Source organism: Lepidochelys olivacea (assembly GCF_965140295.1).
Source record: "Lepidochelys olivacea isolate rLepOli2 genome assembly, chromosome: 2".
In the NCBI taxonomy this organism is placed as follows: Eukaryota; Metazoa; Chordata; order Testudines; family Cheloniidae; genus Lepidochelys; species Lepidochelys olivacea.
In genome coordinates, this window is record NC_140412.1 from 46,122,965 (window position 1) to 46,147,360 (window position 24,396).

Below are 24,396 nucleotides of genomic sequence, written 5' to 3' on the forward strand. Positions count from 1 at the left end.
TCCACGGGGAGGATGGACGAGAACATCATTTGTGCCTCAAACTCTTTTATCCTTCTTCCCAGAGCTACGTAGTCTGCAGTGATCCGCTCAAGGTCATTCTTGGCAGTATCACTAGTGCCCACGTGGCAACAAGGGCACACTGCTGACTCATATCCAGCTTCTCATCTGCTGTAATCCCCAGGTCTTCAGGAAAGGGACCAATATGTATTTCTCTCTTAGTACAGAACCAAATGCAGTGGGGTCCAATCCTGACTGGGGCTTCCGGGCACTAAGGTAATACTAAGTAATAAATAATTAAGATACTTTAAATGTCTTTCTCCACTAGTGATGTCAATGGATTCTCTGAATCTTTTTGCTAGACCCTCTATTTGATAGGAAGTCAATATATAAACTGACACCAAAGCCTCCTGCTACTGAGGATGTTAGAGCAATCTAAAAGACAGTGGAAGGAACAAAAGCAGTATTTGATTTTAGGAAAGCTGGTGAGTGCACTTAGAACCCTCCTTTGACAGACTTCCATTCTTCATCTTAGTTGTAACAAGAGACACAGAAAGCTGGAGTGGATGAGCCAAAGCAATCGTCCTCTTACATGTCAATCACCCTTTCCAAGGTTTATGTTGGCCATGAGTCAGTACTTTGTCAGTCTGGGTAGCACTCAGACTCTTAGAAAAGCAATTTTGTTGATAATCTGCTGGACATTCTAATTTATGGATTGTTGTAAGGGTCAACAAAGAAAACATAGAAACCTCGAAGATTTCTTTGGCAAGCCACTTTGAGAGAGATAGCAGAGGCTTATAATTTAACTACAGCATTCTTCAAACCTTAACAGTAACACATTCCACGTATGCAGTGTCATTGTAGCCGTGTTGCTCCCAGAATATTAGAGAGGGAAAGTGGGTGAGGTAATATCTTTTATTGGACCAACTTCTGCTGATCAGAGAGACAAGCTTTTGAGTCCCCATTAAATATACACTGTAGTTGTTTGATGACACCCTGTATGGGTTCCAGTGTGGAGTGGTAGGTGACATCTAGAAGGGTGCGGTTGGACAGGGTTTTATTTCTGTATTGATGCAGATCCTCTTGGGGTATTTGGGTTGCCTGTTTCATGTTGTGATCTACTTCTCTGGTGGAGTGTCCTTGTTTGGTGAACACGGGTTTGAGTGTGTTAAGGTGTAAATCTCAGACTTTCTCCTCAGAGCGTATTCTGTGCCTGGCTGTAGATAACAGATTTCTTGGGGTGGTTACTGGATCTATGAAAGTAGATGTGATGATCCATGCATTTCTTGTATATAGTTGTCTGTAGGGTTCCACTGTTGAAGCTAATCATGGTGTTCATGAAGTTGACACTGGTGTGGGAGTGTTCCAGTGAGAGTTTAAATGGATGGATAGTGGTTGTTGACATTGAGGTGGAAATCTATGAGGGTGTTTAAGTCATCTGTCCAGGGGATTGAAATATCATCGATGTATCTCAGGTATATTGTTGGTATAGTGGTACATTTGTCCAGACATTCTTCTTCAAGGTGGGCCATGAAGAGGTTGGCGTATTGAGAAGCCATCCAAGTACCCATGTCTGTTCCCATGGTTTGGACAAAGTATTCATTGGGGAATGTAAAATTGTTATGGGTAAGGATTAAATGAATGAGTTTGGTGATGTGTTTGAGGCAGATATCTGCGGGTTGTCTATTGTCTTGTAAATATTTGAGGCAAGCAGCTATGTCGACTTTGTGAGGGATGTTGGTGTAAAGGAAGGTGACATCCATGGTGTTAAGGATGGTGTTCTGAGGGAGGCTGTTAATGTTGCGAGGTTTGTGGAGGAAGTCAGTTGTGTCCTGAAGGAATCTGGCCCTTTGTGTGGTTTGTGGTTTGAAGATGGTTTCTATGAGTCCTGATATTGTTTCAGTAAGAGTGCCACGGCCAGATATAATGGGTCTGCCTGGGTTCCCTTGTTTGTGTATCTTGGGAAGCATGTAAAAGGTCCCTGGAGTGCGTTCCTGGGGGATGAGTTTGTAGAGTTTCTCTTGGAGTTGTTTGGGAACTGATTTGATGATATCCTTAAATTCCTGGGTAAATTGTGCTGAAGGGTCTTCTTTGAGTTCTTTACAGTAGGTGGTGGTGTCAGAGTGTTGTCAGTTGGTCTCGTAAATGTAATCATCACAGTTGAGGATTACGATGGCACCCCTTTTGGGTGTTGGTTGGATCACTATCTGGTAGTTGGATTTCAGGGACTGTATAGCTGTCCTCTCAGTGGTGGTGGAGAGATTGTGGTGGACGTGTTGTTTGTTAAAAATTTCAGTCAATTTTCTTCCTGAAGCAATCAATATAATGATCAAGAGCATGGTTTCACCCACTATTTGTTGTCCAATCAGATGATTCCATAGGCACCAACTCTGTGGGTGCTCTAGCCCTGGAGAACCCATGGGAAAAAAAAGTGGGTGCTCAGCACCCATCGGCAGCCCATGGACCAGTGCCTCCCCCTCCCACCATGATCAGCTGTTCAGGAGTGGGGGGAGGGGGCAAGAAGAGGCAGGGGGAGGGCTTGGGGGATGGGGTGAAATGGGGGCAGAGCCTGGGGCAGAGTGGGGGTTGAGCACCCCTCAGGATCTGAGTAAGTTGGTGCCTATGTTTGATTCTTTTTTCTTATGATTGTAGATGGGACGTGGTAATTGTGAGTAATGTCATCACTGCTGTGCAAGAATTCTTTCAGGTGGAGCCAGGGGAAGAATTCTTCCAGTTTTCCACATGCTAGTATGGAATCAGGTTCTGTGGTGGGGCAGATGTTCAGTCCCTTAGAGAGTAGAGATAATTCACCTCCAATTAGGGGTAGTATTGATAAACTGATGAGGTTTAGGTTTCGTGTAATGTCCACATGATGGGTACTGGTGCCATAGTTTCTCCTGGAGTTGGTGTTCTGTGGGTTGTGGAGTAGTTGTAGTTGGTTCAATTTTTTGTTTTTGTGTTGGATGGCTCTCGTCAGGGATTTTTTAATACATAGTTGTTTTGGATTTCTTGTATGACTTCCAGGTAACTTTCCTGATTTTTTTTCTTCCAGCATGATTTTTTGTTCAAGGTGGTTCCTTCCAGAGTATGTGAGGTGCAGTAAGTGGTTCCTCAGTTTTTCTGAAGTTCATCTGGAGAGCTGTTCAGCATATTTGGAGTTGTATGTAGTGGACAGAGGGTTACAGATGGTGAGACCTCTGGGAATAATGCTTTGTTTCTTGCATTTGCTCAGGAAGTAGATGTCACTGTTAAGTTTTGTTTCCTTTTTCTTCATGTTGTGGAGTTTTCATTTCAGATGGCAGAATTTGATATCTTCCATTGTTTTATGCAGTGTTGTTGTAGCCATGTTGATCCCAGGATATTAGAAAGACAAGCAGTCATGTGCCTCCTGATACTGGGGGGCACAAAAAAAGGGGGAGGACATGTGACCCCTCATGTGTTGTCTCTAGGAGGAACTTCAAGCCCCACCTCCCTGGGCCAGGGCAGCCAGTCCGCCGGCTCCTTGGAGGCTGGGGCCATAGAAGCGGGAAGCACGTGCCTCTGGTCCCAGCCCCAGCCTGGGGAGACTCATAGCTCCCCCCAGAGCTTGCAGACACCTCAGTAGGGGAGGTACAGGGTGCAGACAATGCCCTTACTTCTGGCTGAGCAGAGGCTAGGGAACCTGCTCTAGGTGCCTTCCCCAGCAACCCCCAACCTGACTCCCAGCCTGGGACCTCAGCACTCTCCCCATCCCACCAGAGGTACCTGTAGGGGGCTCTGTCCTTCTCCCACTGTGCCCTCCCTTCTCCCCAGCTTGCTTGACTGCTCTCCGTGGCAGCTGGGCCCTGGTGGGGAGCAGGATGGAGCCACTTCTCATGCCAGCTGAAGGTGGCCACTCCGGATCGCTGACTCTGCACAGCGTGGCAGCTGTCTGAGAGACAGCCCAGCAGGGGAGACGGTGGCGGCCCGCCCTCTCCACTCCCTGCCCAGGCTGACTGCCAGGGACAGGGGTCAAGCAAGCCAGAAACATGCCAGGATGTGGCTTTGTCTTGCTCGGCCCATCCCCAGCAGCCAGGCCTGGGTGGGGAACAGCAGGGGTGGGCTGCTGCCGCCTCACCAACCAGGTTCTCACAGGCAGTCACCACATTGCACACAGCAGCGGCCATCCTCAGCTGGTATGAGAAGCGGCTGATCCCACACCTTCTGCTCCCTACCCAGGCTCAGCTGCCAGGGACAGGGCCAAATGTGCTGGGGAGGTGGGGGGAGGCAGGCGTGGCAGGAAAAGGACAGAGCCCTCTCCCTCCCCCTGCAGGCTGAGCAGAAATCTGGGGTGGGGGGCACTGGACCCTCATGTCCCCCATATGCGTTGCCAATAGTGAGGATCTTTTATTGGACCAACTTCTGCACGTGAGAGAGAGAAGCTTTTGAGCTTACATGGAACTCTTCTGCAGGTCTGGGAAACTAACTCAGTGTCACTGCTAAATACAAGGTGGAACAGATTGTTTACCTTAGTAGTTAACACATATTTCAAGGGACCATTCAAGGTGAAGTGGCCCATTAACACCCATCCAGTCATAAGGAGGAAAGGAAGGGCAGAGGGGAAGTAGCTGGTGGGGAAGGGGGCATTATTAGTGGGTTGCAGCCAATTGTTGTAATAAGCCATAAATACAGTGTTTCTGTTCAATCCTTGATTTTTAGTATCTAGCTAAGTTATGAATTTAAGCTCCCAGGCTCATCTTTTGAAAATGTTGTGCAGGTTTCTTTTGAGGATTGGGACTGACAGATCAGATGGTAATTACAAACTGATTGTTTAATCATTTATTCTAGTATCTTTCCAGGTAACAAAGTTAGTCTGACCTGTCTATAATTCCCCAGGGTCCGATTTGTTCCCCTTTTTATGAAAAAGAAAGATAATAATTTGACATAATATCTAATATTCTATTTCCAGATACTGTATTTGCCAAACCAATGAGCATAACAATCTTGACTTCTATGTTACATGAAACACACCCTTTTAAATGCTCTTTATTCACATCTGTTCCAAAAGGACAGTTGCTAATTATTTCTAAATGTTTTTAGTATAGTTCCTATCTTCAAAACACTTAAAAACCTAGGCAATAGACTGTTTTCATTTCCAATATACTGTCAATTGCTGCTGGGATCCAATACATTCCAAAATCAGCACTAATTGTAGTCACTCATATTACTTGGGTCTTGGTGGGTCTCCTCAAACAATTCTATTATTTAAGCTCAGCACTTCCATTTACAAAAGAAGACAGTCTTTCAATTTGAATTGTACTATCTAGAGCAATATTCTTTACCATTTCATTTTAAAGACTGAACAGAGGTGATGATACAGCTAGCCAAAGATGAATTATTGTTCTAATATATTCAACAAACAAGAATCCAGAGATGGAATCAGCATGGAAATTATACTGTTCCATACACAAGCCTTCTTGGTTCCTTTAGGAGCTAACAGAACTACTGACAAGCCTGGCACTGGAATAACCTAAATTATTCTCCTAGGAGACTTCAACACATATGCTGACAACACCCACATCCCAATGGCTCACGACCTCATGTCCACAATGGTAAGCTTGAGATTCTCCAAGACACATTCCATGCATATTCACAGCTGAATACACTCTTGATTTTATCTTAACATTAGTGATAGATAACCTGGGTGTAATAACCATGCTCGTAGCCTTGTCCGACCTTCACTTCATCTAAACAGGTTTCAGAGTAGCAGCCATGTTAGTCTGTATCTGCAGGAAGAAAAGGAGGACTTGTGGCACCTTAGAGACTAACAAATTTATTTGAGCATAAGCTTTAAGTGAGCTGTAGCTCACGAAAACTTATGCTCAAATAAATTTGTTAGTCTCTAAGGTGCCACAGGTCCTCCTTTTCTTCTTTCATCTAAACAGATATCAAAGATTTCTAACCTTGCCACAAGGGAAAAAGAATCAACCAGGCTAATCTGCCTCTGAAAGATTATGAGACAGGTGAGCTTCCAGAATATCCTGGTCGAAAACACCATCTAGTCATTAGAATAACGTGTTGATGGAATAATTATATAGTCTCCTACCGATTGACATCAATTTACTTCTCCAGAAATACAACCTCTCTCCACATCATCCACACAGACCACTTGGGATCTCTGGCAACCAGTATCAAGTATATAAAAGACAGACTAGAATGTAGGTCGCACAACACAGGCCCAGAACTTTACCACTTGCAGCACACAGAATTCATAAAAGACTAAGCCACACCTGTGGATGAGACCCAGCGATCCTCCTCCTCCGTTAGTCTGAAAATTATCACCCAGCTGAACTATCCCTAAAAGTTATCAATCCAGACTTTTAATGCAACTCCTGTGAACAGCTCCTGCCATCTGAGATCCTATTTCCCTGAAGAGACCAGAAGAATCTAAGATGGCCTCCCATAAACAGAACAGAAGGATGCAACCATTAACACTCTTTAACGGAATTACATACAGTGATCACAAACAGACTTTTGAAACGTTTCAAGAGATATCCAAACCAATAGCTATAATATAGAATCTTGTAAGGAACTGCAGTTCCACTGCCGGGCAAAGATATACAATGTCTCCCTAAGAAAGGGAAATCTACTGGCCCTCCTGAAACATGTGATAATCAGACCAACACTCAACAAATCACGTCAGCCATGTTTGCTCTGAATATTTGATAGGGATTTTTTGCTGTGAATACTAGTGTCCTGTTCTGATTTCTATTAGAGTATGACTGCATTACTTTTTGTTTCACCAATCTGTTCCATTTAGGGTGACCATACAGAAAGTGTGAAAAATCGAGACGGAGTGGGGAGTAATAGGCACCTATATAAGAAAAAGCCCCAAATATCTGTCCCTATAAAACAGGGACATCTGGTCACCCTAGCTCCATTTCACATTCCTTTCTATGGAGTCTTTTATTTTAACCAAACAAAATCTGTTTTACTCTGCAAACGGGAAAGCATCTACCATATCTAATACTATTTTCATCTGAATTAAGATCTATGCAACATCATTAGAAGCACACAATATCTATTTCCACATCTTTTGTACTTTTATTTCTATATGTCCTGTATAGTTTTCATTCCACGTACCAGGGTGGAATACCAGATTTTTTTACACTTCCATACCAGCAAAATTGTGTTGACTAGCTAACCTAGGGATTTGTATACATACAAAATTGGACATTCTAAATCCATTCTGATTAAGCAGGTCTGACTGCATAAACTTTTTTCATCTTAAATTATGCTTTATCCTTAATAATTTGCCAAAATTCCATTCCTGTTTCTTATAAAGGCAATTAAAATGTCAAATGCTGCTATTTTGTGATTGAGAAAATAAGCTGGCAGTATATAAAAAACTGGCTTGCACTGGCATATCTGTTTTCAGCCTAAAGCAGTATTAAGGTTTTGTTTAGCAAGCATGTGTTTAAGCCTCCGTCTGGAAAACATCCTTAGGTTACATTTCACTTACCCAATCTATTTTATCCACATTCCAATATTTTTTTAAATCACGGAACTGCATTAGCATTCCCTTTAGACCTACAACAATGATACTTGCTAGAACACACTGAAAAAGAAGAAAAGGGAAAAGGCTATTAGGGAATTGCTAGGTAGCAACATTGGCATTTTTCTTAAATTAGTAACTGATATTATAAATTAATCCTAGAAATACCAAGGAAAATGTTTCAAAAATGTAATGAGTACAGATATCAAGGGCACAGGCACCAGACCCGCTCCCCTCACCTTAACAGACCATATAGGAGAGGCCCTGGACTGAAGAAGACAGGAACTTCTGAAGAGAAATACCAGGCCCATCTGCCTTAGTAGCAGCAGGCCCACATTCTGTTGCTGTCTGGGGAGGGTCTCCGGAGCAAAGGAGCTAGTAACTTCCAGGCACTGATATGATTCCTGCCCTATTAAGCAGCAATCCCACTCCTCACAACCTTCTGCAGAAGGGTCCTGGAGTGGAGAATCCAGAGACTTAGCAGGCAGAGTGGAGATACCAGGCCAACCCTGCATTAGTCTTTTTAATTTATGGGCCTCAGAGCAGGAAGGAGGAGGACTGAATCAAAACAGGAATAGGAAGGGATAGACTCAAAATATGGAGGTAGGAAAGGGGGAATAAGAAAGATTCAAAATAAGGGTAATAGGATAGAGTTAAATAAAAAAGGAAAAGGGCAAAATGCTAAAAGAAAACCACCACAAACAGGAAAACAGGCAAAGGTTAAAATACAAGCTACACACACATAAAGGAAACCAGGAAATGATTAAAACAAAGCCACATGGTGCATCCCTTATCCAGTGGCTCAGAATGCAAATTATGTAATTAGACTTTAATCTATTTCAGGTCTGGACCCCATATGTGGAAAGCACCTTGCACACCTATGGCACTATATCAACAATAAAACACTGTAAAAGTAAGACATGGCTGACCCCAAATACCCAATATGAACACCCTCAAACTTTGGAGAAGTTTGGATGTGAATTTTAGTGGCTTTGGCCTTTCTCTAGTAATGATTTGGTGTTAACTTACAACGTTTATGGCTAGATATTTTACATGGTAAACTCTATTTGGACTATCCACCTCTCAGTGCAGGAGAGACTGAGTTATTTATCCATAATTCCTTGTACAGCAAAACAAGAACAGTTCATAACTTTCTGTAATAAAGGTTAGATCACTGGCTACTAGCTTCAGTGTGGGACAAATTTATTTGTAAAGCAAAATCACGAACATTCTGTGCTGCAGTAAACTTGTGCAACTACTTTGACTTCAGTGGAGCTATGCCAATTTACGTGAGCTAGAATCTGGCTCCATATATTTAGACCAATGACAGATCAAAATTAAGTTAAAAGAAAATATTTCCCAACACAAAGGAATTTGGGGGTAATCTAGGTATTTTAAGACTTTCAGAGGTGTATTCTCCTCTTTCTATTATGCCATTAACACTAGTGTTTATGGGAGCTGTGTATTCATTTCAAAAGGAGGACCATCTTCTATGAAAGACGTATATGTTGTTTGGAAATGTGCAATGAAACTTCTAAAAAATAAAAACAAGTACTGTACCATGGGCAGCCAGTATAGCATTGGTCCTATTGCATAGATCACCACAAGTATCAAAATACAAGATATAAGGCAAGCCACCTAAAAACAAACAAACACAGGGAAAGCACAATAATGTTATTCAATATTTATAGCCAATTGAAAGTCAGTTGAATATGCTGGGTTTGTCAGAAATGGTCAGAATAACAGAACATTATAAACACAAAAGATAAAGGAGACAGGCTAGAGATTTTGGCTATCAAATCTGTGGATTGGAACCATGTGTGGATAATTTAAATTTTCACCTCTGGTGGATTTCCTCTAGCCACTAAACGCACAAATATCTGGATCAGATATCAACAATGGGCTTGGTCTTGATGTCAGATACATAGGCACAAACCACTACATGACCTGTAAAATCAGCTACTGAAATGGTGCATGTGTGTGCAGTAATTTCACAAGATCTGCAGTAATGTATGCCCATTCTGTACTTGTATTTATGGTAACATGCCCTTCATTTTGTGTCGTTTCACAAAAGTTTATCCCTACATTGAACAATGCAACAGTGATATTTGAAGAACTCTAGATCTGTTAGTTGTTTTTTGAATAGGAGGAGCTCTTTTCTTCTTTTATTAGGAGAAAACATTTCCCTTGTACGATCAGGTATCAACAAAGATTCCTGTATTATCACTGAAGTATTTTACCTTTGGTTGATGCATCAGTAAATCATAATCCCCAATATCAGAAAGTTAACGGTTTATGCAGGAAACATGAATCTAGATAAATGCATGTATTATCACATAGTGTTAATCTGGTGGAAAATTACAAAACAAAATAATCCTGTTTTAACAGTAGGAATATTTTAACAGTAGGAATAAAACCTCAAAATGTACTCTAGATCTCAATCAAATCCTCTCCAGGTTTTGGTGATAAATATATGCCTGCTTGCTTTATTATGATACTAATAGTGTGTGTTTTTATTAGAGTTATCAGAGTACAATTTAAGAGATGATTTCACCAAAAATAAAATGTCAGGGAAAAGAGAGGTAAAAGACAGATGCCAGTATCACTTGAGGGAATATTTATGAAGCCTGGGATCCAGGTCTCACTTCCTGCAGTTGCTAGATTAAGGTATCATGAAGAGAAAAATGCTCAGGATCCTACTAAGTCCAAGTAGAGGTTCTTGGAAAACATGAAGTCCACTATAGATTCAAATAGGGCTGGTACTAGTCCTTGTGGGGCTCCTTATATCTCTCTCATGACATACGAACAAGTCCACTGACTTCTATGCATTCAGAACACCCCCTGTCTCTGCTCTGCTTGTTGTCATCAACAGTTGTTTGTGACAAGCCTGTGCTTGCCACTCCACCTATATGGACCAAAAAAAAAAACAGTTACTCACTTTCTTGTAACTGTTGTTCTTTGAGATGTGTTGTTCATGGCCATTCTAAGCAGGTGTGTGTGCGCCGCGTGCACGAAGATTTTCCCCCTAGCAGTGTCCGTAGGGTCGGCCTGGGCGCCCCCTGGAGTGGCGCCTTCACGGCACCCAATGTCGGGCCCCGCCGACCCCTCCACCCCCTCAGTTCCTTCTTGCTGACTATTCCGACAGAGGGGTAGGAGGGTGGGTATTGGAATGGAATGAACAACACATCTCGAAGAACAACTGTTACGAGAAAGTGAGTAACCGTCTTTTCTTCTTCTAGTGATTGTTCATGTCTATTCCAAGCAGGTGATTCACAAACTAGAGCTCAGGAGGTGGGGTCGGAGTTATCCACAGAAAAGAGCACGGCTCGCCCAAAAGCCGCATCGTCCCTGGACTGTTGTGTAATTGCCTAGTGCAATTGTGTAAATGTATGTATCGAGGACCACGTGGCTGCCCTGCAAATTTCCTGAATAGGGACTTGTGCCAGGAATGCTGCAGAGGAGGCCTGGGCCCTGGCAGAGCGAGCGGTTATCTGCGGAGCGGGCTCCTTTGCCAGGGTATAACACTCCCTAATGCAGGACGTTATCCATGACAATATGCATTGAGAGGATACCGGAAGGCCCTTCATTCTGTCCACGACTTAGTTCTCTCTATGTAGAAGGCTAAGGCCCTACGCACGTCCAGTGAGTGCAGCCTGCACTCCCTATCGGAGGAGTGTGGCTTGGAATAAAACACTGGGCGGAAGATGTCCTGGGTCATGTGAAAATGGGAGACGACCTTCGTGAGAAAAGATGGATGAGGCCTGAGCTGGGCCTTATCCTTATGAAAACTGTGTAAGGGGGCTCAGACATGAGGGCCCTGAGCGCCGAAACCCGTCAACCCGAGGTAATTGCCACAAGGAATGCGACCTTGAATGAGAGATATAACAGGGAGCAGGTGGCCAGAGGTTCAAATGGCAGGCCTGTAAGCCTGGAGAGGACTAAATTGAGGTCCCAGGCAGGGACAGGCTGACTCGTGTGTGGGAAGAGCCTGTCCAAACCCTTGAGAAAACAACTGGCCATAGGGTTTGCAAAGACCAAGAGACCATCTGAGCCCGGATGGAAGGCAGAGATAGCGACCAAGTGGACCCTTATTGATGACCAGGATAAGTCTTGATGCTTTAGGTGAAGGACATAGTCCAGTATGAACGGTATGGAGGTGAGGAGTGGCGACTGACTACGCTGCTCTGCCCAGCTGGAAAACCTTTTTCACTTGGCCAGATAAGTAGCCCTGGTGGAGGGCTTTCTACTACCCAGGAGGACTTGTCTGACCTGGTCCGAACAAGACAGCTCTGCGGCACTTAGCCATGGAGCATCCAGGCCGTAAGGTGGAGCGACTCCGGATTCGGGTGCCGGAGTCAGCCCTGGTCCTGTGTGATCAGGTCGGTGACCAGCAGTAAGGTGAGTTGGGCCACTATAGATATTTCCAGGAGCAAGGTGAACCAGTGCTGATGCAGCCATGCCGGCGCTATTAGTATGACTTGGGCCCGGTCCCTGCGGATCTTGAGGAGCACCCTGTGGACTAGGGGGATGGGTGGGAAAGCATATAGCAGGCAGCCCTCCCATGAGAGAAGGAAGGTGTCCCTGATGGACCCCGAGGCGTGGCTCCCGAGGGAACAAAATGTCTGACATTTCCTGTTGCCCGGAGTGGCGAACAGGTCTACCTGGGGATAGCCCCAGAACCAGAAGATTGAGCTCACTGCGTCTGGCTGAAGGGACCACTCATGGCTATTGACGGTCCGGCTGAGGCTGTCCACCAGCGTGTTTCGCACCCCTGGGAGGTATGAAGCCTGCAGGTGGATCGAGTGCTCTATGCAGAAGTCCCAAAGCGCAAGGGCTTCTCGGCACAGAGGAGAGGAGCGTGCACCCCCCTGTTTGTTGATATAAAACATTGCCGAGGTGTTGTCCATGAGGATTGAAACACATCTGCCCATTATGTGCATTTTGAAAGTGTAGCATGCCAGACGCACTGCCCTCAGCTCTTTGACATTGATGTGAAGAGCGAGGTCCACTGGAGACCAGAGGCCTTGGGTCTTGAGGTCCCCTAAGTGAGCCCCCCAACCCAGATCTGAGACGTCTGACACCAAGGTGACTGAGGGCTGGCAAAAGGCACCCCTGCACAAACCATTTGAGGGTCTAGCCACCATAGGAGGGAATCCAGTACCAGGCGGGGCAGGGTTACGATCCTGTCCAATGCATCTCTGACTGGTTGGTACACCGATGCCAGTCAAGACTGGAGTGGGCACAGCCTGAGCCTGGCATGCTGCACCACGTATGTGCAGGAGGCCATGTGTCCCAGCAGCTTTAGACAGTTTCTTGCTGACATCGTGGGGAACCATCTGAGGCTCTGTGTGATGTCCTGAAGTGAGTGAAACCTGGCCTTTGGGAGGTACACCCTGACTTGGGTAGAGTCCAGGACCGCGCCTATGAACCCTGTCCTCTGCACTAGGGACAGAGTAGATTTCTCCTCATTCAAGAGAAGACCTAAGTCGAGGAAGATCCTCCTTATAAACTCGACCTGAGCCTCCACCTGGGCTCTCGAGCGACCTTTGATCAGCCAGTCATCGAGGTATGGTAAGACCTGTATCTGGCGCTTGCGCAGGAACGCCGCGACGACTGCCATGCATTTTGTGAATACTCGGGGGGCAGTCGACAGTCCGAATGGGAGGACGGCAAACTGGTAGTGGCCTCTGTTCACCACGAACCTAAGGTAGCATCTGTGATGTGGGACTGTTGCGATATGAAAATACGCATCCTTCAAGTCGAGGGTGGCGTACCAGTCTCCTGGATCCAGTGAGGGGATAATGGAGGTTAGTGAGACCATGCGAAACTTGAGTTTCTTTATGTATTTGTTGAGGTGTCGCAGGTCCAGTATGGGTCTGAGGCCCCCTTTGGCCTTCAGTATGAGGAAATACCGGGAGTAGAAACCCTTGCCCCTTAGCTCCTGAGGAACCGCCTCCACTGCCCCTACCGAGAGGAGGAACTGCACCTCTTGAATTAGAAGTTGCTCATGAGAGGGATCCTGAAGAGGGATGGGGAAGGGGATTGGGGGGGCGTGGGAGGGTACAGAATTGGATGGAATATCCCCTCCCTACCGTGCAGAGCACCCATCAGTCTGAAGTAATTCGAGACCAGGCACGGTAGAAAGGGGATAGACGGGATGAGAAAGTAAGATGGGAAGGATCCAAAGGTCGTACTGGCAAGCTGTCCTCGACCGTACCCTCAAAAGGGTGGTCTAGGTGGGGAGCTTTGTCCAGAGGGAGGGCATTGCCTCCTCCGAGTGCTCCTGTTCTGCCTACACAGTCATCCTGGCAGTTTTGGGGTTGGTAAGGACAAGGAGCAGGTTGAGGCCTAAAATATCTGCGCTGGGTAGCAGGCGTGTGAAGCCCCAGCGAAAGAAGGGTAGCCCTCGAGTCCTTGAAGCTGTGAAGTCTCTTATCCATCTTCTTGGAGAAGAGAGCTACACCCTCGAAGGGAAGGTCTTGAATGGTCTGCTGGACCTTGTGGAGAAGACCAGAGACCTGTAGCCAGGAGCCTCTCCCCATAACTACCCCTGTGGCCAAAGTGTGGGAGGCCGCATCCACTGCATCCAAGGCCGCTTGCAAAGACGCTTGGGAGACCAGTTTCCCCTCCTCCATGAGCGCAGAGAACTCCCCCCGAGCTTCTTCGGACAGAAGTTCTGTAAATTTAGCCATAGATGAACAGGTGTTATGCCCATAGCAGCTTACTATGGCCTGCTGGTTGGCTATACGAAGTTGCAGGCCTCCTGTTGAATAGACCTTCCGGACTCGACTGGACCCCGGCCGGGGCAGGAGTCGACAAAACCCTGGGCAGAAGCGAGGCGGAGGTGGTCTGTCCCGAGCCACTCGCGGACAGCGCTGGCCCCTTAGGTTTCAAGGGCGGTGATCGGTCCCTCACTGGCCTCTTCTTCTTTACCGGCACTGGAGATGGAGAATGGTGCCAAACTGAGGCCGACGCCCTATGGCCCGAGTAGTGGCGATGCCGGTGGGCTTTAGAGTCCTTATCCGGGCCCGTTTCGCACGCCATTGGCGCCGGAGCGCTGCACACCGAAGAGGACGTGCTCGGTGCTGGGTCCTTGGGTCCCAAGTCAGATTGCGGTCTCAGAGCTGCCTCCATGAGCAGGAGTTTTAGTCTCTGCTCTCTGTCCTTATGGGTTCTTGTGCGGAAACCCTTGCAAATGCAGCACTTGTCCTTTTGGTGAGTCTCACCAAGGCACCCCCAGAAAGACGAGTGAGGATCACTCTTGGGCATAAACTTTCCACAGGACTCACAGAGTTTAAATCCCGGAGACCCGGGCATACCACTGAAGGAGAAACGAACTATCTAACAAATCACTACTAACTATATGAAAAAGCATAACTCTAGAGAATAACTATTGAACTATGTACAGTAAGAAGAAAGACAATACTAAGGCGCTTGCTCTAAGAGTGAGCAAAGTTCCAGCTAGCCATCACAGGCGGTAAGAAGGAACTGAGGAGGTGCGGGGTCAGCGGGGCCCAATATTGGGTGCCAAGAAGGCACCACCCCAGGCTGACCCTAAGGACGCTGCTAGGGGAAAAATCTTCCAGCTGAAGTGCACGCGGCACACACACACCTGCTTGGAATGGAGCACCCATGGGGAAAAAATGGTGGGTGTGGACCACCCACCTGCAGCCCCCCTATTAGCTCACGGACCACCCACCCCCAGCACCTCCCACCTGCTGGCGGGCCTCATGGATCAGCGTCTCTGCCTTTCTGCTCATGCCTCCCGCCCACCGCGAACAGGTGTTTTGTGACGTGCAGGAGGCTGGGAGAGAAGTAGGAGGAGTGAGGACACGGCATGCTCAGGGGAGGGAGCAGAACTGGGTGGGACGAGGCAAAGAGGGGGCGGAGCCTGGGAGAAGGGGTGGAGTGGGGGCAGGGCCTGGGTCAGAGCCAGGGGTCGAGCACTCCAGCACTTTGAAAAGTCGGCGCCTCTGGCTCCTTGGTACTTTTAAGTTACGCCACTGACAGAGCGAAGCAAAGCTCCAGTTCGCTGTTCCTACCCTGGGCGGAAGGAGTAGGGCTTGCCAGGGCAGAGGTGTGCCAGCAGGTAGTTCCCCTATGCCAGGGAACTCTCTGCAGGTGACTTACAGATGCATTTTGGCATCGTTATGCCACCAGACAAACACAAAGGAGTCATAACCAATCAAGTCCATGGGAAACATCATGATTTCATTCTCTTTATACTTCCCTTCAACCATACAGGCCTCTACAACTTCCTAGAAGATGGCTGGATAAGAGGGAAGGTCCTCACATGTATCAGTAACTGATTAAAGAACAGGAAACAGAGGATTGAAATAAATGGTCAGTTTTCAGAATGGAGAGAGGTAAATAGTGGGGTCCCCTAAGGGCTGTACTGGGACCAGTACTAGTCAACATTCATAAATGATCTGTGAAAAGGGGTAAACAATGAAGTGGCAAAATTTGCAGATGATACAAAACTACACAAGATAGTGTAGCAGACTGCAAAGAGTTACAAAGGGATCTCACAAAACTGGGTGACTGGGCAACAAAATGGCAGATGAAATTCAATGCTGATAAATGCACATTGGAAAACGTAATCCCAACTATACATATAAAATGATGGGGTCTAAATCAGCTGTTACCACTCAAGAAAGAGATCTTGGAGTCATTGTGGAGAGTTCTCTGAAAACATCCACTCAATGTGCAGCGGCAGTCAAAAAAGCAAACAGAATGTTGGGAATCATTAAGAAAGGGATCGATAATAGGACAGAAAATATCATATTGACTTCTATATAAATCCATGGTACACCCACATCTTGAATACTGTGTGCAGATGTGGTCGCCCCATCCCAAAAAAGATATATTGTAATTGGAAAAGGTTCAGAAAAGGGCAACAAAAAGGATTAGGGGTATGGAACGGCTTCTGTATGTGGAGAGATTAATAAGACTGGGACTTTTCAGCTTGGAAAAGAGACGACTAAGGGAGGATATGATCGAGGTCTATAAAATCATAACTCCTTCTCATAACACAAAAACTAGGGGTCACCAAATGAAATTAATAGGTAGCACGTTTAAAACACACAAAGGAAGCATTTTTTTCACACAACACACAGTCAGTCTGTGGAACTCCTTGCCAGAGGATGTTGTGAAGGTCAAGACTATAACAAGGTTAAAAAAAACTAGATACATTCATGGAGGATAGGTCCATCAATGACTATTAGCCAGGATGGGCAGGGATGGTGACCAGAAGCTAGGAATGGGCGACAGAGGATGGATCACTTGATGATTACCTGTTCTGTTCATTCCCTCTGAAGCACCTGGCATTGGCCAATGTGGGAAGACAAGATACTGGGCTAGATGCACCATTGGTCTGACACAGAATGGCCGTTCTTAAGTTCTTATATGCAGGAACTAAAATGAATTCTACAGTGAACTGTGGGTCTGAAGCATGGATACAATGGATCTGGGTGGATAATGGAAAATGATGCTGCACAAGGATGGTGAAGCACTATATGTTGTCAGACTCCATTACTTGAAACATTCAATAAACAGCGTTAGAACTTTCTTTGAATATTAATGCTTTTTAAAGATGTTTATTGTTTAAATTATTCAGTATAATTTACCTAGCTCACAGGGTACTGTATGGGTTATCAATAAATACCTGAACAGTGTTTTGGAAATATAAAGACCTAAATAACTTCTAGGTATTATGACAACTTGTACAAAACAAACATGATATGATAAGGGTTCTGCATAATCTACAAGTGTACACCATGGGTAATAATCTACCCTCATTTAGGTCATGAACTGCCATTAGGGACAAGCATAGCTTTGCCCCAAATGGTGTTCATATGGTTGAGTTAACATGATGAGCACAATTAGAAAAGTTATACTTTTAGAACTGTAGTTCTGATCAATCTCAGGTTTAGTTCCTGTTATCTGAATTGCTTTGTCAAAAACTGAAACAGCTAATATCTGCCCTGGAAAAGCTGAACATGTCATCTCCACAGGCTTGATATGTACAGGACAATATAAGCACATTGTGACACAATACAAGCACAAAGCGACACAAACCTTCAGTGGGCAGATTACGACTTTTTAGGAGTGGCTTTCAAGGTTGATTTTCAAAATAAAGAGAAAATAAAACAACTGGAAAAGTTGGATTTAATTAATTTTAGTCACAATCTGATTTATTTATTTAAATCCAATAAAACTAAAACTAAAAACCAGCTCAACATATAAAGTGAAATCCCTCACACACCACTACAGGGCCCTTTAGTCATGATGGTGAAAAATGCAAATAAAAATGCAAGAGCGTAAGTGTAGTTTCTTCAGTGTATCCAAGCAGGGGAGAAATACAAGGTCTGGAGTTCTGTTTACCAGACTTGAAAGCTCATAATGAATTAAAATCTAAGTAGATTAATTAATAAATCAACCCATTTGCTTTTTTAGCATGGCTGTAGCACATAACTGTGATGCCATACAGATTATTAAAGCTAAAGAGCAGATTCATGCCTCTCCCCACCTGAGTTATTAAACTGAAATTGTGTATTGGTGAGACATGCTTGGTTGCTGGGAGGAATGAGGGGCATCCTCCTGTCACCAACTGATTTAATCTGAAGTTTGAAGGATGGTATTGATAATGGCTTCAGAAGTTGGTTCCTGAGACCTCCACATTACAGGTAAATGGAGAACAACAAAATATAGTGGATACAATCAGTATAGTGCATGATAAGCAGCACAATAATCTCAGCTTTCTTACCAATTTAAATCAAATGAGTTACCTGTGTTTTTGCTCCGGTGCTATATAAAAGTGCAGTACGTCCCATCGCTGCAGCGCTTGGTATGCAAAAGAAAAATGAAGGAATCACATTGCTGAGGCCATGAGCCAAAAGCTCCTGCAAAGTTTTTAAAAAGAATATATTATTTTATTCTATTGTTCTGTCATTTCAACATTTCTTGCCAACACAGGAATTCTCTATGTAAATATTAGCAATTATAAAGAACAAACTTTTAGGGAAAAACTGTAACATACAATGTAATAGATCTTCCAGCACTGTATGCTTTCTCGTGACTCTGTTATAACCTGAATGATCCAAATGCTTAGCTAGATTCGAAGGTAGATCAGGGAGTTATATTGTGTTTGGAGAATAAATGGCATTCCTAGTTGTTAGAGATTGGCTCCAACCACAACATTTACATCCAGATCCATTTTGAACAGCCCAAAGTTTGGGGGTGTTTAGCTCTGAAGTATGCTCAGGCCAATCTCCACTTTCAATAAGAAATATTGAAGAAGAATGGTTAATTACCTTCTTTGAGAGCAAGTTTTAATGGAGTAGTAGAAATGGTAACTTGCATTTATATGGTATCTTTCATGACTAATGTGCTTTATACCTCACCCAGGACTGAAATGCAGCTACCTCTGAGCAAAAAGACTTAGACATGAAAAGCCTAGTTGGGGCGAGGAAGCCATCCAAGATCTTGCAAGCTGCATACTGAGGTGAACATTGTGTTCTAATACAATGTCTGATTATGGTTCTTCAGCATCAGTGCACTGAGTCAGGGAGAGAGCCCAGGGAGACCTTTTTCCTCTTCCCCAAACACTGAGACCACTAATGGCGCTGGCAGTACTTACTGCCCCATAGGTGGCATATCCAGCCACCTGCATGACCACGTGTCTTCCCACCTGCAGACCAGCAAGCTGCTGGAGGGCTCAGCTGTGCATGTGTATGCTACACATTTACTAAAGACACAGCAAGGGCTGCAGACTAAGTCCCCCTGGAGGCATTATCTTATTCCTGCCATTTGCAGCTATAATGCCTGCCATCACTCAGGCCATCCATCTTCTCTCTCCCTTCCCCACAAAACATGGCTTTGTGACATAAATCAGAACTAATGGAAGATTGCGCGCAGAAATATTTTTTAAAACATGAGCAAAGAAGACATTCACACATCCATGTCTCAATGATGTACTGATGTCAGAGTTTGCAAAAGACATGGGCTGGTTCAAGCAAAACTGGGGTGTCTGCAAAGACATTCAAATAAGTCTCCATCTACAAGGCCAATCATTCACTGTTCAGCCATGGCTTATCCACCTCAAACTGCTCCACAATGGGGCAGGAAGGCAGGGGTGGCATTTCAGTCCCACAGGCAGACAGAACTGGGAAGGGAACAGTTTTCCCATCCTGTTAGTATTTTAGAGAGTTCAAACATTTTTACAGTCTTGACTCATGATGAAAAGCCAAAATCTCAAAATAGTTAGCAAGCTGAACATTTTTTCCCCACTTTGGGTCAATCAAAACATTTTCTTTTGATAAGTTCAAAATGTTTTGTTTTGATTCTGACCTTTTTTCTTTTGTTTAACCTTTTTTCAGTCTATTTAGCTTACATTTCAAAACAAAAAGTCAGTCTGAACTGGAAAACTGAACATTTTTGTTTTGAAAAGGTCAAAATGGAATATTTAGACAATTTTAAAATGTTTTTTCAACATTTTTTGGAGTTGGGAGATTCAGCTAAACTGACTTTGTGTTTCATGAACAATTTTGGTTTTGAGTAATGGACTTTTTTGACGAAAAAGGATTAGCTGAAAAATTCCCCATCAGCTCTACCTATGGGACCATATCCAACAGAGAACTTGTCCCTGAGTACATGTATTTCCCACCAACTGCTTAAGTTATTATCTTCCCAGAGCACTCAGCCAACCTGACGTAGCTCCTACGCCACATCCAGCAGCAGAGTGGCATAAGCAGCAAACAGTCCACTGACACTTCAGCCTGTCCCTTGAGGATTGGAACCCTTAGGACTGGCAGCCTCTGCAGCTGAGGGTTTGGCAGCGTTGTCTTCTACTTCTTATGAAGAACAGCCTTTATAGTGTCTTCAGCACTGCTTCTACTTCTTATAAAGAATCATCCTTTACTTGAAATGGAACTCATACTTTGCACAAGCCCCATTTTGTAAGAAGATCAGGTGAGCACATGGGCCTGTAAGTTCCTGGCTCACTCCAGTTACTGCTCTGTTTCTTCAGTCTGTGGCCCATGTAAAATTCTTCTCTCACTGAGTTGCCTTGGAAGAAGCTGCCTCATGTTACGTCACTGAAGAACACACTGAAACCCAAGTTGACCACTGTTGGTGCCTAATGCAACATTCCATGGCTGCTACTGAGGCTTGTGTCCCCTTAGAATTAGTAGCATCCTTCACAGACTAGGAAGCTTTGCAGAGCTCATTGGGACTGCACTGGGTGTTTACTACTATCATCTAAAGTCCTCATGATAACATATGAAATGCCTCAGTCACCTGCTAAGCTCCTGACTACTGCGTGTTCCCAAAACATCACAGTCATTTTATGATCTGCTGGCACTGAAAAGAAAATGCTTTACCTGGTTATCATCCACAGAGTATTTGAACTGTTTGGCAGAGCCTTGAGCCAGGGCTAGTGATGCTACATAACCAACTAATGCTACTCCAAAAGCTTCAGTAACTACTTCAGAGAGGATGTTCATGGATGGGGCTTTCGGTGCTGGTATCCTGTAAAGGTAAATACAATCCTTTTTATTGGACTTGTGTGATATTGGACTTGTGTGATACATGTGTGATAAATCCTGAACCAAAGTTATAGTTAATTGAAATGCAGACAAGCTCACAGAGACACAGGGCTTGTAGACACTGAGGCTTTTTGCCCTAAATGTCACATCATTGATACCACTTTTTCAGTTGCATCAAACAGTGGTAACAACAGCAGGAGCAGTAGTGTAAAAAGGATGCTGGCAGCCACTAGCATTTTGAGAACCATGTTGGGTAGAACTCCTTTAAAGTACACAGTGCTTAAAATGCCAATGTAGCCTGTCACTTTGACAACATTAGTGCTCCTTCTGTTGACAGTGGGTGGTAGCCACAGTGCCCCCTATCTGAAAGATATATTAGTGTTAAATAAGAAATTTATGCCCCAAAATATGTATTTTGCTGACTTAATATGTGGGAGATAGGAGAATGGGATGACTAATAATAATAATAAAGTAATACTTCACAACAATTTAGGAGAGGAAGAATACCATATCCATTTGAATCTGCAGCCTGAATGAAACTATCTCAAATGGAATCTGCCATATGTAAAACAATGAACTAGTGAACTGCTAATGGGTCCACATAAATCAGCTCAGCCCCTGAAATCTTGTTTCCTGATTTTGTAACATACAACAATTTAATTTAAGCCTCTCAAAGCATTTACTGGTTTTTGGAGGTTACAGGCTGCATTTGCATTTCTTCAACACTTTCTGTAGCAATTCTTTATGTGTTAGGTTGCACACAATAAGCTTCTTTTAATTAAAGCTGCACAAATAAATCGTAACTCTTCATGATACATATTAAAGAGATGCATTTAGCCTTATCCAAACCCTGAGTTTAGATATGTGATGCCTAATTTGCCCCAAACAGCTCATATAATTGGCTCTCTCAACAGATTCCAGTATCTTCCTCCTATTGCTGCAAGTTCCCAATACACACATGGTCTCCTGGGCTTCCCAGAATGCACTGGGCCTATGTCACATGGGGAAACCCTAGAAGTGGTTGGAAAACTAACGGGTGAACTTGCTAAGCCCCATTTTTAAACCTTATCAACTGATAATGATCATGAGAATCAGGCGGTATTCTGGGATCATGTTCCCCAATGAAGTAGGTTCTCTCTATCTATAATATGTTCATCACCATAGTAACTATGGTGCTTCTATATTTGTTAAAATACTATTCAAAAATACATCCTTTGGTAACATATTCCCGTAAAAAAAATTATTTAATAGGAAATGTCCTATTAGACACCAATAGATTACTTGGGAAAGTAGGGGGAGAATGGCTCAATATCCCAGTTTAGAAATAAAAAGAAAAAATAAATAAAGTGAAAAGGTGTAGAAACACTGCTGCAGAAGAAGGGTGCTAACTACCCACCCTCTGCCCATGGCAAGCTCCTCCATAACACCTGGTCTGTGGCAGCACAGAGAGAATTATTTTGGTAGGTGTACTGGCGAAGGAGGCCTGGCAGTTTGTGTTGTAGTAGGGGAGAGTGTTTTACCACCCAACCTTTCTTATATCCACTGGACATCTTAGGGCATCATTTGTCCTATAAAATAATGAAACAGTCCCCACAGGCACCTGAACTTCTGCATTGCTCAGGATGGTATCAACAAACTTCTCCAGTGAGGGGCTATATTTGAGGGCTGAAACTTGAGTATTTGAAGTATTGCAGTACTCTCCATTTTCATTTTATTTGATCTTTTCATGGACTGTTCTCTAAACATACACACATTTAAAAACCATAAGCAAATAAAGAACACATTACCCTTCTGGAATATGTCCCACAACTGCTAGGCCATAGGTGTACTCCATATCAGCACAGTAGCAGCCAATGGATGTAGCAATGATCTATTTAATTCAGTACAGAAATGCTGTTAATGTTCCATTTATTAGGTACCCAAATTGCTGCAATATCTGAGTGCTTCACAGTATTTAATGTATTTATCTTCACGATATCCATGTGGGGTAGGGACATGCTATTATCCTCATTGTACAGAAATAGAACCGAGACACAGAGCGGTCTAGTGACTTGCCCAAGATCACACAGGAAGTCTGTGGCAGAGCAGAGAATTGAAACCAGATCTCTGAAGTCCTAAGCTAACACCCAGCCACTGGACCATTCTTCCTTCCTAAAGTTGCCTACTAGAGTCCTGAAAGATACCTCTCTAAATATTCCTTCCTAAAGATGCCACTCTAATGTCTTGAAATTTGCATACTAGTTAATAAAAATACCTTTATTTAAGCTTTAAGTACAATATTCTGTTTAGAAAGGATGACAGCCATATTAGTGGAAAACTATGCCAAAAAATATATATCTTGTAAGTTTCACTACAAGATGCCATAGTATATAGAGCCAAAACATGTTGCTGCAACCCACTGAGGGCACAGCTAAGAAAATCAATGCATAGAACCAGAATCTGTAGGGATTATGTTGAGAAAATCTCATACTTCACTAAAATCCAACAAATATTAAAAAGTTTTGCAGAACTGGTCCAAAAGAGTACATCTGCAATGTGTTGAGCAATTACTGTAGAATATTACAGTATTTTTGTACGGGAACATGAACGTTTATGGTATTGGAGATTAAAGGAGATTGTGCTTATTTAAGTACACATCTGCCAAACATGTACTGCTGCCCCCACACCCACACCAGTTATAGATGTTCAATTTGTGTCCACCGACCCACTAACAAAATGCAGCACAAAACTGTATCCTTCCAAGTGCATGTTAATATGCAGCCTGTCAATGCCGAAGTCTTTTTTAACAAATTCTAGTGTTTTGAAGTAGCAACATGCTCATAGACTTTCAGGTCAGAAAGGACCATCATGATCATCATAGTTGACCTCCTGCACAGTGCTGTTTAGGTTGCTTTCCTCTGGGCTCCACCTCATGTTTTGTGTTTCAGAGAACTGGAAAACACATGTGCGAACTATTATTTGTACTAAGTATACGCTATTCTCTATAAGTTTTCTTATCCAAATGTGACTGTCCCCCTTCAAATCTGCACACCAAGGGGACAATCCATGCATGTGGCTACTAGTAGGGAAGCAGCACCATAATTCCCACCCTCTCAGGACCAGCACATGTTGTTCTTTGGGCATGGGATCTACACGATTTGGTGGGTCTCTGCACAGTGATGCTAGGAGAAACTCAGCAAGGGGATCTTCAGAGTTTTCATTCCCCCACATACATTTTTCTGTGGGTTTTTCAGGCCATTCATGTCCTTTTCAGTTTCTTTTTTTTAATCAGTTGCAAAGTGGCTGAAGAATTCCATTGTAACCTGACACGTTGCTGTGTATCTTACCTTGAACAATAGCATC

The 24,396-nt window shown here is 44.0% G+C and overlaps 1 protein-coding gene across 1 annotated transcript in view; it reads right to left on the reverse strand.

The window, feature by feature from the left end:
- SLC26A7 (solute carrier family 26 member 7) overlaps positions 1-24,396 on the reverse strand; it is a 126,952-nt gene that overhangs the window by 46,232 nt on the left and 56,324 nt on the right. The window contains exons 6-10 of the mRNA XM_084618350.1: positions 22,842-22,924; positions 20,890-21,037; positions 18,298-18,411; positions 9,071-9,148; positions 7,478-7,573 (exon numbers count right to left, since the gene is read on the reverse strand). Of these exons, the coding sequence (XP_084474476.1) occupies positions 7,478-7,573; positions 9,071-9,148; positions 18,298-18,411; positions 20,890-21,037; positions 22,842-22,924 (519 nt within the window). The remainder of the gene's footprint in view (positions 1-7,477; positions 7,574-9,070; positions 9,149-18,297; positions 18,412-20,889; positions 21,038-22,841; positions 22,925-24,396) is intronic.